We start from the raw sequence: 14,512 nt of genomic DNA, 5'->3' as shown, positions 1-14,512 counted from the left end.
GAACCTTTAGCACATGAAGATGCATCTCTATTCTGGGCGTGTTTAACCGGTCCTCACAGTATGATGGCAGGCTCATTAAACACACCCAGAACAGAGATCAGTGGCGCAGATGGTAAAGACTGTGCCTGCAATGCAGGAGACCCAGGTTCGATCCCTGGGTCGGGAAGATCTCCTGGAGAAGAGAATGGCAACTCCCTCTAATATTCCTGCCTGGAGAATTCCATGGGCAGAGGAACCTGGTGGGCCACAGTCCATGGAGTCGCAAAGAGTAGGACTTGACTGACCACACTGGGAGTGAGCAGTGGAGAAGCAGGGATGTGAGTCTCCACCAGGGGTCTGAGAAGGCCTAAAGGAAGGAGAGCAGGTCTCTGGGAGTCACTCTGGGCACATGTTTTATCAGAGGCACAGGGCACCATTTTAATGTGCAAATCAGCCAGATTCCTCTCTCTGACTGGATACACCAAGGTAGAGCACAAGGCCTGTCCCATTATCTTCCTGGAACTCTGTTCAGACAACCTCGTTATTATCCAGGTCCCATCTCAGCAGAAAATGGTGTGGGATGACATGTGGAAAAATGTATTCCAGTTCTTTTCTGTAGGACCTTATTTTCAAAACATAATTCTAACTGGATGAAAAGCATTATAGAAAGCCATCTGTTTTCCTTCTGGCTGTGTCTTTCTTTTCTCTTTTTATTCCATTTACATGTATGTTTGAAGCAGAGAGAAAAAGGAATAAGATGCTGCCCCTTTTCCATACTCAAATCCTGACCATGTAGAAATCCTGCCAGGCAAGTATGTGGGGACGCACCCTGGAAATGCTTTGATTGCCCTGCTCTCCAAACTCCATGTGTGTGTGTGTGTGTGTGTGTTAGTTGCTTAGGTGTGTCCAACTCTGCGAGCCCATGGTCCATAACCCACCAGGCTGCTCTGTCCATGGGATTCTCCAGGCAAGAATACTGGAGTAGGTAGCCATTACCTTCTCCAGGGGATCTTCCTGACCAAGGGATCGAACCCAGGTCTCCTGCATTGCAGGCAGATTCTTTACCATTTGAGCCACCAGGGAAGCCCTTCCAGACTCCATCCTGTCCCTCAACTCAGAAACTCTTCCTGTTGATTTTCACATTTCAAGATTTAATCCTATCATCTCCCCTTCTCACCACAATCAAAACTTGACTCAGCAACAATATGCTGTAAATTGACTTTCAGTGACAAACAAAAGTGGCCAAGAGCAGGAATTGTAATGGTTAGTGATTATGCCTTCATCTGAGATGGGGCCTTTGCCTTCCCATACTTCCTGTTTAAGACTGGAGACAAAAAAAAAAAAGACTGGAGACAAAGGTGCGCAGAAGAAGAGGGAGCCTGCCTTGCTCTGCCCCAGCTCCCCACAACCTCCCCGTCTTCTGGCTCTCAACCTGCTGTCCTTTCCTCTGCTTCAGCGCCTCTCCTGTCCTACATTCTGGGTCACTGACAGTGCTGTAGGGAGCTTCATTAATTATGAGAGTCTTGCTGTGTCAAATGGATTACAAATGGAACCACCTGTGGAGAGCCCACAAGGTTACTGACAAAGGCTAAAAGGAGATGGGAAAGTGAAGGACAAGCATCTTCTAAATGCAGGCTGTAATCAAACAAAGCATCGCAGAAATAAATTAAGCCTGAAAGACAGTTTCACCTTTTCCAAAATTCTGACTTCACGAATCCTGTGCGGTGTTGTCAGTACATTTACTTTTGCGTAAAATTCAGTTGGTGGTAACCCCGCATTAGAGTCAGTCTCGAGTGGATCAGTCAGGACTTGCACTTGTTCTAGAATGGGTCCTCTCCTGTACACAGTCATGTGTGTGTGTGTGTGTGTGTGTGTGTGTGTGTGTGTGTGTGTGCGTGCATGCACGCGCATGTGCGCTTAGTCCCTCAGTCATGTCCAGCTCTTTGTGACCCCATGGACTGTAGCCTGCCAGGCTTTTCTGTCCATGGAATTTTCCAGGCAAAGATACTATAGCGGGTTACCATTTTCTACTCCAAGGGATCCTCCCAACCCAGGGATCAAACCTGCATCTCTTGTGTCTTCTACATCAGCAGGTGGTTTCTTTACCATTGCACCACCTGTGGAGAGTCCTACTCCAGACTAAACCAGGTCTAGGAACAGTTCCCCCATTCTCTACACCTCTGCTCCACTCTGGTGTGGATGTGCATAACTGGAACCAACCTGGCCATGGTTGAGTTCTCCAGCATGGGGCTGAAGGACGTTGAGCTGTTATGCCACCTGCTAGCCTAGAGATGACCTTGTAGGTCTTTCCCCAGCATCTCATTTAAAGACTTTCTATGCTTCAAACTGGTGTCTGAATGTCACTCTGGGCAGTTTTGCCAGTTATCCCAGATTCTTTGCAATCTGTACAACATTTTGCCCAGGATTCAATGTGACGTATGCTATGCCCCCCTCTCTCTCCTCCAATCTAATCCACTCATCACTGACCATCATCAGTTTCTTAGTATATTACTCTAATTTTGTTGAGCCTCTACTCACAAATTTTAAGTGTCTACACACTGTCAAAGGAAAAATAGATTTCTCACCTCAGCATTCTTTGTCCCCACCATCATCCAACATGTGATGGTCACCCATGATGTGCCAGGTGCTAGGGATGGCTCTATCCCTAGAGCAGGGGTCCCTAACCTCTGGGATCTAATGCCTGATGATTTGAGGTGGAGCTGATGTAATAATAATAGAAATAAAGTGCACAATAGATGTAATGCTCTTGAATCTTCTCGAAACCCTCCCACCCCAGTCTGTGGAAAAAGTGTCTTCCACGAAACCGGTCCCTGGTGCCAAAAATGTTGGGAACCACTGCCCTAGAGGCTCTCCATCTCAACAGGACAAAATGGGAATGAAAATCACCTGGGAAGCTTTTTCAAATGACATAGCCATCCCTTGCAGAGATTGTGATAGAGCCCTCAGGGTATGGCACGTGAATTCTGGAAACACACACCCTATTGGAAAGACAAAAAAAAAAATAGTGTTTAAATGCAACAGTGCCATGATAGTTAGTAAAGGATGCTACATGGGCATACTGGATTCTCACCTAGTCAGATTTTAGTTATAAATGGGGATGGAGGAGACAGGAGTAATTGAGAATTGCTTTTTGCAAAGGGTGTGAGTTGAGATTTTTTTTATGATAAAAAATCAGAATTAGCAAAAGAAAAATATGGAAAGAAGACAGTCTAGGCAGAAAATTCCAAATGTGTGAAGGCATCTGGGGAGATGAGAGAGCAGGGGATTTTGATGAACTACAAGCACTTCATTAATTGGGAAAGTGGTTAGAAAAGAGGCTTCAGAGAGAGACTAGAGAGGTAGGGGGGCTATGTCATTAAGGGCCCTCTAATTCATATTAAGATATTTGGACTTTATCCTGGGGTCACTGGAGGGGTTCAGTTAGTAGGCAAGTACAATAAGCCAGGTAAGAAATGCTTACAATCTGACCTAAAGCCAGGGGCTTGGAGAAGAGGATATGGCCAGTTGGCTGAACTATGTTAGCAAAGCAGAATCAAGGGTGAAACCTGAGTTCAGATTTGGAGAGCAGAGTGAATGATGGTACCCATCACTAAGGTGGAACAGCGCGGTACCAGCAGAGGTAGAGCCCAGGACAGATGGAGTTCTGATTGTGGGGACACTCCAAGGCCAGTGCTCAGAGCTCGTGGTGGATGTACGTGCCTTATGTTGGTGTGAGACATGGGAGCTGGAAGGGCAGGAAATACAGAGGTAAACACAAACAGCATGTGGGCAACTGAAGCCCTGAAAATACTTGAGACCACCCCCAGAGAGGACACAGAGAAGAGCTCTGAAATACCAAAATTTAAGGTTTGAGGGGAAAGAAGAAGAGTTTATAAGAAACTGATATGAAGCTCAGCATACTGGAATAAGAAAGTTGCAAGGAAAGAATGGCTCATAGTGTGGGGCAGTTCAGTTAAATAAGAACTGAAATTACCCATAGTATTTAGCAACAAAGCAGTCACTGGTGAGGTGGCCAGAATCAGCTTTCTTGGAATTGCGGGCATGCACAGAGCCTAATTACGGAGGGTTGAGGAGTGAGTGAGAGATGAAGAGTTGAACAGCAAGGGTAAATTTATTGTCTCATTGTCTAAAGAGTTGCTTATAGAATTGTGGATGCACAGGGTTGGAAGCAGACAATGTTCCAAGGGCTATGAAAGTGAAAGTGAAAGTCATTCAGTTGTGTCCAACTCTTTGTGACCGCATGGACAGTCCATGGATTTCTCCAGGCCAGGATACTGTGAGTGGATAGCCTTTCCCTTCTCCAGGGGATCTTCCCAACCCAGGGATCGAACCCAGGCCTCCCGTATTGCAGGCAGATTCTTTACCAGCTGAGCCACAAGGGAAGCCCAAGAATACTGGAGTGGGTAGACTATCCCTTCTCCAGGGGATCTTCCTGACCCAGGAATCGAACCAGGGTCTTCTGCATTGCAGGCGGATGTTTAATCAACTGAACTATCAGGAAAGCCCAAGGGCTATAGCAATTATTTATAGAATGAATGCAGGCATGAAGGTAGAAGCATAGAGCAATCAGAAAAGACTTTTCTGGAAAAAAAGGAGATGGCGTATGTAAAGTCAGGGAGGCGAGAGAAGGTATATGGCCTTATTCAGGGAATTCTCAGTAGTTCTGTTTTACACTAACACTTCTTCATATGCCTTTCATTCCAGCCTGACTGGACTGTTTACTTGGACCCAATTCAGGCTGCCTTTGACCTCCACATCTTTGTTCACACTGCTCTCTTCATCCAGAACGCCTGTCCCCCTACTTCACCAAATGTCCAAGTTCTCCCCACCCCTTTTGGCCTAGCATAAACACCAAGGCCCCAGGAATCTTCTGCAAATGTTCTCTTTACAGATGGGAGTAATTTCCCTCTGAGAATTCTCACAGCATTCTATTTGTATCTCTCCAATGGCATTTCTAATGAAGCCTCCTAGTTACTCAAACCAAGATCCCTGAGGCCAAGAGTCACCTTTCTCTTAGGACCCATCTGGTGTTACCCTCAGCACCTGACATAGAGCCTTGCAGTTCATAGGCCTTTGATTAATTCGGTGGTTCTCAAAGTGTGGTCTTAGGACCAGAAGTATTAGCAGGTCTGGGAACTTGTAAGAAATGCAGATTGTCTTGCCCCACCCCAGACCTACTGATTCAGAAACTCTGGAGGTGGGGCTGGCAATCTGTGCTTTAACAAGCCCTCAGATGAAACTGATGCTGCCCATGTTTGGGAACCCTGGAATTAGATGAAGTTCTCTTTTTTTTTCCAGAATAGAAGTTTGCAGTTCCATCATAAGCACTCCTCTTGACTTAGAAAACATAGCTTTAAACTCAAACCTGTTTATTATTTGCAAACCTCATTTTCATGCCCTCTGTTTCTTAACATATCATTTATGTAAAAAATCTTTTATTAGCAGAAGCAATTTGGTATTATTGTACCTTAGGGGACTTCAGTGTTCCTGGCTCTAGTAGCACCCAAAAATTAAACATCAAATGACTGAATTTTGAACTTACTGATGGCTGAATACCCTAATCTCCTTTTCTTTCACTTTCTGCTATGCTTTCCTCCTTCCTCTTCCCTTTCTCACTTTTTATTTTCAAATTTAAAACTGTCCGAGGTTACAGTTCTTTGAGAGTATGCACTTTGGAAAGAAGACACCGTGAAAGTCTCAAACATTAGCAATAAAAATCAAAGACTTCCCAAGTTCAGATGGATTAGCCCAGAAAGTTTGGAATAAGTGGGAAAACACCCATTTTGCTCACATTCTGTTGACGGCCCCTCACTTCGAAGACAGGATTTCAGTCAATGTGGAAAGACATCTTTCCTTGGCATTGAATACATTTCAAACCATTCCAGGCAGACTTACTGCTCGGTGAATTTCAGCATTTACTTGCAGGTGTCAGCTTCCTACAGTGTAGAAAGCTGCTCTGAATTTCTGCCAAGAATTTTTTAAGCTTTAGTATCACCTCAGACCTAGGTGATGATCAGACAAGCTCTGGGCTAGGCAAAGGTGTCACAGATGCTCAACAAAGATGCCCCAAACCAGCAGTCATCCTTATTAGGCAGCCTGTCCTCTGCTTAACATCTGAGCACTTTCTCATCAACTCTAACACGTCCTATTCACTTGTGAATGCTATATACGTATGTGTGTGCATGTGTGTATATAGCACTCACAAGTGAATGTTATATACACATATGAAAAGAAGGGTGAATGAGGAGAATTTCAACAGCACAGAGGTTTTTTGATTCACTGTAATGAATGCACAGATACAAAGGTCAGTCTTGATACAAATCTCATAATCCCTGTGCATAATAGCTGTGTGCTTTTAATATATAAAAAAGAGGAAATGGAAGCAAATATACCACCACAGAACATACATGCCATAGCACACGCATGCACACTTGCTTTGTAAATACAATATACCAATGTATGTAGACAGTTCCCCATGCAGTGGGAATGATACATATCAAGAATTGCATTTTATAATATATAAATACCAGTGAGGTCACTCCCAAATCTCTTAAATGTTTGGAGAAAGGCAAACATATAGGAAATTCAGGAAATAAATGGAAATTCAGAAAATAGATCTCTAAGTCTCAAAAAAATGAAAATTAAGTTTTCCTTTCCTATCAGTATCTTCATAGTTTTGGTGCATCTATTCCAAGGAAGTGTTGACTTTCAGTTGAACTTGAGTGTCAGGAAGCGTGGTCAGCATTCAAACAGATACTAAAACCTTCAGGATCTGCTGTGTCTATGCCATATCCAATTAGGTTAAGTTCACTGATCATTTGGTGGCTAAAGAAGTAAGAGGCCTAAAAATGATGAGAGAATATGGTTATCATTTCTTTCTGCTCCAGATATATCATGATTCATCTCTGAGAGATTCTGCTGAGAAATTAGGCTTATATATAGGATTTGACATTGCTTTCAGTGTCTTAAACAATTTGGGGCAAGTTTAACTGTTAAAAAAAAAAGAGATGTCCCATTTTTAGTCTCAAAATGTTGACATCCAGATTATAGTGAATTATTTTTCACTGTGAAAAAAGACAAAGAAAGTCCTGTTTTTCTCCACATTAGCAGAGTGTGGGTTTTGAGAGAGGACTGTCATCTGTGGAGACTGTGGGGAGAAGGCTGTGTTTGATTAATCTGATGTGCCCAACTGGTGTGCCTGTCTTCTTTCCTGCTTCCAACTTGCTACTCTAGTTCCATCTAAATGTGTAACATAGTGCAGCATTCCAAGGAACACTGTCAGCTCGGTGGGTGATGCTAATTTACAAACAGGTATGACACATGGGAGCCTTGGGGGCTGGGGAGAGAAAAGCCAGGGCACTTGGATGACAATTTATGTAAGAGGACCAGAAAGCCAGGACTCATTTTTGTTCCCGACAGTTTCCTGAGTGTCTTGTTGTTTTCCTTCCATTGCTCAGTCGTGTCTGACTCTTTGCGGCCCCATGGACTGCAGCACGCCAGGCTGAGTTATCGAGAAAACCAACTGTCATCTACAAGCCAGTTTTATTCAACTGGGGCACATTCTTCACTATACCCATCTCTTCATCTCACTCCCGATTCTGGGCTCTTTCCCAAGGTCCTGCATCTTCAAGATTAGGATGGGGGAAAGGAGGGCAACATCTTAGCTTTGTTCTTGGAGAGCAGTGCAAGTGGTCCTGGCAAAGCTTGGGCTTAAAAACGTTCCAGAGGGACTACCCTGTTGGTTCAGTGGTTAAGAATTCACCTTGCAATGCAGAAGACGTGGGTTCAGTCCCTGGTTGGGGAAGTAGGATCCCACTGCCATGGAGGAACTGGCCCACACACCACAACTAGAGAGTCCATGTGCCGCAACAAAGTCCTGCATGGTGCAGTGAAGACCTGGCATGCAACAACTAAGACTCAATGCAGCCAAATACAGTTTTTAAAACATTTCCCAGAGCCAACCAGCCATTTTGTTGCCCCTAATTCCATTCTGACCATATCCTAGCACTGCCCTAGTTGACAATTTATAGGCTATTTCCTTGTGGTCCTTCTCCAGCCTCTGGGACTCATACTGGCCAGTTCCACTCCAACAGACCGTCTCTACTCAGAATTGCACTATTTCCCCAAAACCCAGCTCATTAAACTGTATTAGGTTTACAGGTTTGTTTCTTTGTTTCTCTACTTGTCGCTGTACTAAAAATTTCAGGCCAGAACTGGTGAATTTAACAGCTGACAACCTTCTCCAAAAGCCTTTGTATTCAGATACCTGGCTGTAAAAAGTGCTAGGGAAACACTCAACAAGAAAGAGTTGAAACCTCTTCCTGAGGCATAAAGTGAGTGAATGGAGGTAAAACAAGGTCCTATGTAAAGGAAAAATAGTTAATCATAGCTATATTATTATTAATAATAAGTCTCTCCTCTATGCTAGGCACCAAGGTCACCAACCAAGCTAAGTATTTTAATAGATTATTTCATTTAACTCTCACCTAGCGTAAGTATTATTAAACCCTATTTTACATATGGGGAAAATGAAGCTTAATGAGCTTAAGCGACATGTTCAAAGTCACAGGACTAGTAAGTAGTAAACTATAGAAAAGAAGCCAATTTTATTCCAAAGCACAGACTCTTTCTCAGAAGGATACATTGCCCAAGTGAAAAACTGCCCCACGCAGTTTAAGCAGTGGTTCTCAACTGTGGCTATTTGCTTCACTTTCGCCCCCACCCCAGGAACATGTGGCTGCATCTGGGGACATTTGCAGGTGTCACATTGGTAGGGAAGTGCTACTGGCATCTATTGAGTAGAGGCCAATGATGTTGCTGGATATCCTACAATGCTCAGGACAGCCCCTAACAATAAAGAATGATCTGGTCCAAAAATGTCAACAATGCTGAAGTTGAGAAACTTGGATTCGAAGGATGGTGGATTTTTAAGGCCAATCCTTAAAAAACAGTTGTTTTATCTGTACCTTACTCAACCTGTACATTCTATCCCATCACAGATGACAGCAGCCTTCTAAATCTAACTCCCTACCCCCTGGTTAGAAGACGGAAGAGAAGGTTCTTTGGGCTGTGCTGTCTCGTCTCAAGCTAGGCGATTCCTCCTGGAAGCCACCACTGGGACGACCTGAAAATATCACTGAACCCGAGGACCTCCAGACAGCTGAACCACAGTCATTGGCTTTTGACTATGTTTTCTAAGCTTCCTTATTACTTTTATCCACCTCTCGCTGTCCTTTTAAATGATTTTACACTTGAAAGCAGCTGCTGTCAAAGAAAAAAAAAAACAGATTCAAAAAGCAGTCTGTTTTTAAAAGGATTTTTAAAGCTGACATCGCACATGTCTGCTCCAAACCACACCATGACAGATGCAAGAATTATGATTTTTAAATTATTTAAAGAATTTTTAAGTGTATTATACAGAGAAAAATTATTTCATGTATAATAGTATATCTGTAGCTCTTGCTGATCTCATGTAAACAATTGATCACATATGAGAGTCTTTAAACATAGAAATCTATTTAAAACTGCAAAACTGTTCAAAATCCAACCAGTATTAGAAATAATATTATAATCAAATATATACCACCTCAACCTATTGCTTTCTCTGCACTCATTTATGGTTAGTCTTCCATTCTGTCAGACTCTAAGAGCTTCAACAGAAAAATGTCTTAATTTACAATGCAACAAAAACCATATATGAAAAGTATTTAAATTTTGTAAATACACAATAATCCTAATACCTTCATACAGTGCATATGGGCAACTAATTTCCTTTCAGTCCAATGGTGTCTTTTTCAGCTTCTTGGAGAATGAAGTAATCCAGTTAGGAAATGGTGTAGTAACATATACAATTACCCTCCAATGTAAAATTGAATATTATCACATTTTGTTCTAATTGAAATTGAAGCATGATGTCTGCATATCAGCATAGTGTTAAATCTTATAGGGCATGCTGGATTTAGCTCAGATCGTAAAAATACTTAACATTTTACATTGTTAATAAAATCTTTTTAGTTAAGCTAAGCTTGTCTCATTTTAGATAACTATGCAGATAAGACTTTTCCAACGTGTACTTGGTGTCTTGTCTTATGCTTAGAATCTTACAAGCAGGACACATTAAGCAATACTCCATTCTAGAAAGAAGGAAGCCACATGCTTTGTTTTTCTGCTCACAGCTTTGTTGTGCTCTTCCTCCACTAAACTTGTAACATGGTACAGATTTTGTTATATTTTCCCTTGTTCTTCCTTTGGCCCATTTCCCAGACAGAATTTCCCATGGGTTGAAAGATCAAGCCTTTGAACTTCTTTTCTTGTTTTCCATAGTCTGAAAATTCCTAAGGTCAGACCAGAGGCACCAGAATCCAGCACAATAAAAGGATGAGCTATCCATGGTTTATCCAAGACATGCATTTAATACCAACCGTATAATTTCTCAGCATTTATGTTCACAGGCATTTATATGTCCACCAACACTTTGACCTAAAAAACTAAATATACCCAAGTTTTTAGTAGCTTCAGTGAAGAGGGAGAGAGGTAGAGACGAACTACTGAAATAACTATCATAGTAGGTTGAATTATATGAAAATGCTGATATTTGACTGTTTTTGACCTAAAAATGGCAACTTCATATAGTTCAACCTAATATCTGCTGTTGTGAAAATTATCCTTGGAATTGTCTTCTAGTTTTTTTGATTGAAAGTGAAAGGATTGAAGAGTTGGAAGAGATCTCAAAACACTACGCATGTCTCTATTTAGATCACACCAGCTGGTTATTGGCCTTATTCTTGGAGTCCAGAGATGTGTTCCAATGAGCTGGCAACTGATACATGGTTATAAGTCTGACTAGCTTCATGTCAAAACATACCCTTGAAAGTTATACAAGTAAAATCACAATTTTCTAAATCAAAACTACTTACAAAACAGTTGTCAGAATATGCTATTGAAAGACTCCTAGCGGTGACTGCTCCTTTGCAAAACAGGTAACCACGCCCAAATTTACATGGTCTGCAAACACCAATTTTCACACATCTGGTTTGATTCAAGCTTAATATCCTTTCCTGAATGCGGTTCCTTTTCATCTCCTGAAGTTTAATTCACTTCAGGTCCATTGTTTTAGAAATTACGAAGGAGCCTACTCTGGCATGCTCTCAGCTGCCATCTCTGCCCTCTCCCCTCTTCTACCATATTGAACCCTTAGCTTCAATCTAGTTCCTACTAATCCATGTACAGTTATTAACAGAGAAGCCCAGTCTTGGTGTTCAGCACCTTCTTCTAAATGCCTGACCTAAATCACTTCTGCTTGGTTAATCTGTGCTCACTCTCGCCTTAGTCTCAGTGTGAAAGTAACACCTTCCGTGCAATTGTCCTTTGTACAACTGAAGACTGTTAATAAATTCAGGTCTCACCTCCATGTCTGGGGAGGGCTATAGTCGCTACTCATGGAGATGGGGATTTGTCTAATTCCCCAGCTAGGCTTTCCATATCTAAGATAAATAAATTCAACCACCTTATCTTTTATTCATAGTGCCTGTTACCCAGCCTTGGATCAATTTTGTAGTTCCTGTGGACATACTCCAAGATTTATAGATCTTCTTTCACTATAGCAGGTCCTAAAATTAAATATAGTGCTCAAAGTCCCCGTAACCTACCCTGGCTCAGAGTTGCAATGGGTAATTCACCATCTCCTATTAGGTATGCTAGTGCATCTTGTTAGGAGCTGACCCCACTCCCCCATTACCTACCAAAGGACTTTCTCAGGTGTAGTTCCATGAGATAATTGTCTCTGCTTCCTGCTGGTAATTTGCTTTCGGATTAGCAATAACACTGAGCTGATCTCTAGGGATAAGGAGAGCCCATTGAACTCATTTGTTGCATGTGTACATACGCTTGAAACAAAAAAGGATGTAAAGTTTCTCTGGCACACAGTCACCCGTTTTACCACCCTATTTTTAATACCTTGTGTTGATTTTTTTTTTTTCAGATTACAGAGATAATGCATGTTCTTTGTGGGAAATCTGAAAAATACCACCAAATACAAAGAAAATAAAAATCACTTGAATCCCACCACAATCACATTGTTTAAAACCACATTTCCAGGCTTTGAATCAGTCATTGGCTGGGCCCAAAGGCACTTTTGGTTGAGGTATATGAAGAAAGGCCCACAGTAGGTGCCACTTTTTAAAAATCAGTCCACTTCTGTTTTTTGCACATGTCTAGGAACAGATTCAGTGCACACTTCTGATTGTGCCATTGTGTAAGGGTACAAAGAAAGACTTTAAAAGTATCACAGCCCTGATGCCTCCTCTAATGAAAGCTCTTGGGGGAATTTCCTGCCAGATCATATTGTTCCTCAGTGCTCCTGCAAGTTTGGATACTTAACTGTTTGGCAATACTGCCACCTACTGGAATCTAAGCTTTATGCAGAGCATAAAAGCATCTAATTAATTTTAGCCAGCCAACAAATTGGCCAGATTAGCAATGATCCCATGTGGGATTTCAGCCTCTGGAAGTCTCAAAATTGAAAGAATTAAGGATATCCATCCATAATAACTTCTCACCCACATACACACATACCTTAGCAATGTCTACCATTTCTTTAGGTTCTAGAACATCACCAAATGCAAAATGCTCAACTTTCAGGTAACTACAGAAAGAATGAGAAATGGTCCAGAATAAACCATTAATATTAAATATAAAGCCAAGTTATAAACCCAAGAACATAGAAGAACTGAGTACATTAAAAAGATGTCATTTCAAATCTATGAGAAAAGGTTGGTTTATTAAGTACATTATAGTGGGAGAAATGGTTAGCCATCTGTTGAGGGATATATTAGATCCATACCTCAAAACTGTCATCAAAATAAATTCTAAGTGAAGTAAATATTTAAATGTTAAAGCACATAAATAAACTGGAAGTACTGATGAATATGATGTAATTTTAGTGTATGTGGGTGGTAGGAGGGGAATTTTTCTAAGTGTTATAGTTAAGCAAGAAACACCAAAGGAAAAGATGGATGGGTTTGACCAATTAAAAATGCAAAATTCCTATAAAGTTAAAAGAAACCAAATCAGATTAAGAGAAAGCAAAATTTTGAATGTATGCAACAAAGAGTACAGATGTCTAATAAATATCAAGAGCTTAAATTCCACTACCTTTGGCAAGTTTTCATGATCTACAACTCCCTCCCCAGCCAAGTGTTCCCATTTTTTTCTTTTCCTTATTATACGTTTTTCATTATTGCTTGTTTAACTGTCTGTCCCCACTAAACTGAAGTTCCAGAAGGCATCAACAATGTTTATTTTGCTTATTCTTATATCCTCAGCACAGTGCTAAACACAAAAGCAAATAGTGAAAACATATTTATGGAATGAGTGAATAATGAATGCATGAATAAATGACATTTTATGACTCAAAAAGAATCAAACTTTCTAGTAGAAAATTGAGCCAAGCACACAAACTGGCAATGTACCATAAATTAAAATAATGCACTAATAATATGAAAATATTTGAATAGACTAGTAATCAAAAATGTAAGCTATTATGATATACTCTTTTTTAATGTATCAGAAAGGCAAGAATATAAAGAATGAATGTTTCCAGGGACAGCAAGGAAATCTGGAAGTGAACATCCTCTTATAGAGCAACATGTATGTAAACTGATTCCACCTTTCTGAAAAATAATTGGGCAATATATTTTTCGCCTATACCAAGTAATTCCACTGTAGGGAAATTCTCCTGGAAAAGGTCAGAAAAAATGACCTAAGATATAGTCATTCATTATTCAATCAAAAAATACGCAAGAAAGAATACTTATAATTGGAAGAATGGGAAAAACTGTAAATAAACCCACAGAATAAGATTGGTTAAATATGGTATATCCTATCAGTGGAATACTGTGCACCAATTAAGAGTAAGCACCATACATATATTTATGGAATTATATTGTTAAATGAAAACAGAGAAGAATATCTATAGGATCATCCCATTTAAAAAATATACTTACATATATGTGTGCATTAAAGAGTCTGAAAAGATATTTGCTAAAATGTTAACAGCATTTATCTCTGGGAGGTGAGATCTGGAGCAACTATATATATATATATATATTTTTTTTTTTTGCATATCTGTAATTTCTGACTTTTCCACAATGAGCATGTAGTAACTGTATAATTTTTTCAGGGAATAAATAATAATGTTCACAATATATATTAAAAACATATTCTAAAACGGTGTGTATAGTATGACACAATATTTGTAAAAAAAAAGAAAATATATATAAATATATCTATGTATGTATATATATTGATATATATGCATAAAAAGCTAGAAGGACATACGCTAAAATGTTAATAGTAGTTATTTATGGGTAGTGGGATTATGGGTGATTATTTTTTCTTTTCGCTTTTCTGTGTTTTCTAATTTTTCTACAATGAATATGTATTACTTGTGTAATAAAAACTAATAATTAAAGTTTAAAAAAAAAAAGGATGAAAAAGTGAGAGACTTTGTGAT

The 14,512-nt window shown here is 40.3% G+C and overlaps 1 protein-coding gene across 2 annotated transcripts in view; it reads left to right on the top strand.

Annotated features, from left to right (window-relative positions):
• LOC122454497 (regulator of G protein signaling 7 binding protein) overlaps positions 1-14,209 on the top strand; it is a 106,142-nt gene extending 91,933 nt beyond the window's left edge. For both annotated transcript variants that reach the window (XM_043489029.1, XM_043489030.1), the window contains exon 6: positions 9,000-14,209. In XM_043489029.1, the coding sequence (XP_043344964.1) occupies positions 9,000-9,091 (92 nt within the window). In that variant the 3' untranslated portion in view covers positions 9,092-14,209. The remainder of the gene's footprint in view (positions 1-8,999) is intronic.
• The last annotated feature ends 303 nt before the right edge of the window (positions 14,210-14,512 follow it).

This window comes from Cervus canadensis, chromosome 16, assembly GCF_019320065.1.
Source record: "Cervus canadensis isolate Bull #8, Minnesota chromosome 16, ASM1932006v1, whole genome shotgun sequence".
NCBI classification, from domain to species: Eukaryota; Metazoa; Chordata; class Mammalia; order Artiodactyla; family Cervidae; genus Cervus; species Cervus canadensis.
The sequence above is the reverse complement of the archived record's forward strand: the minus strand, read 5'-3'. Positions and strand labels throughout refer to the sequence as shown.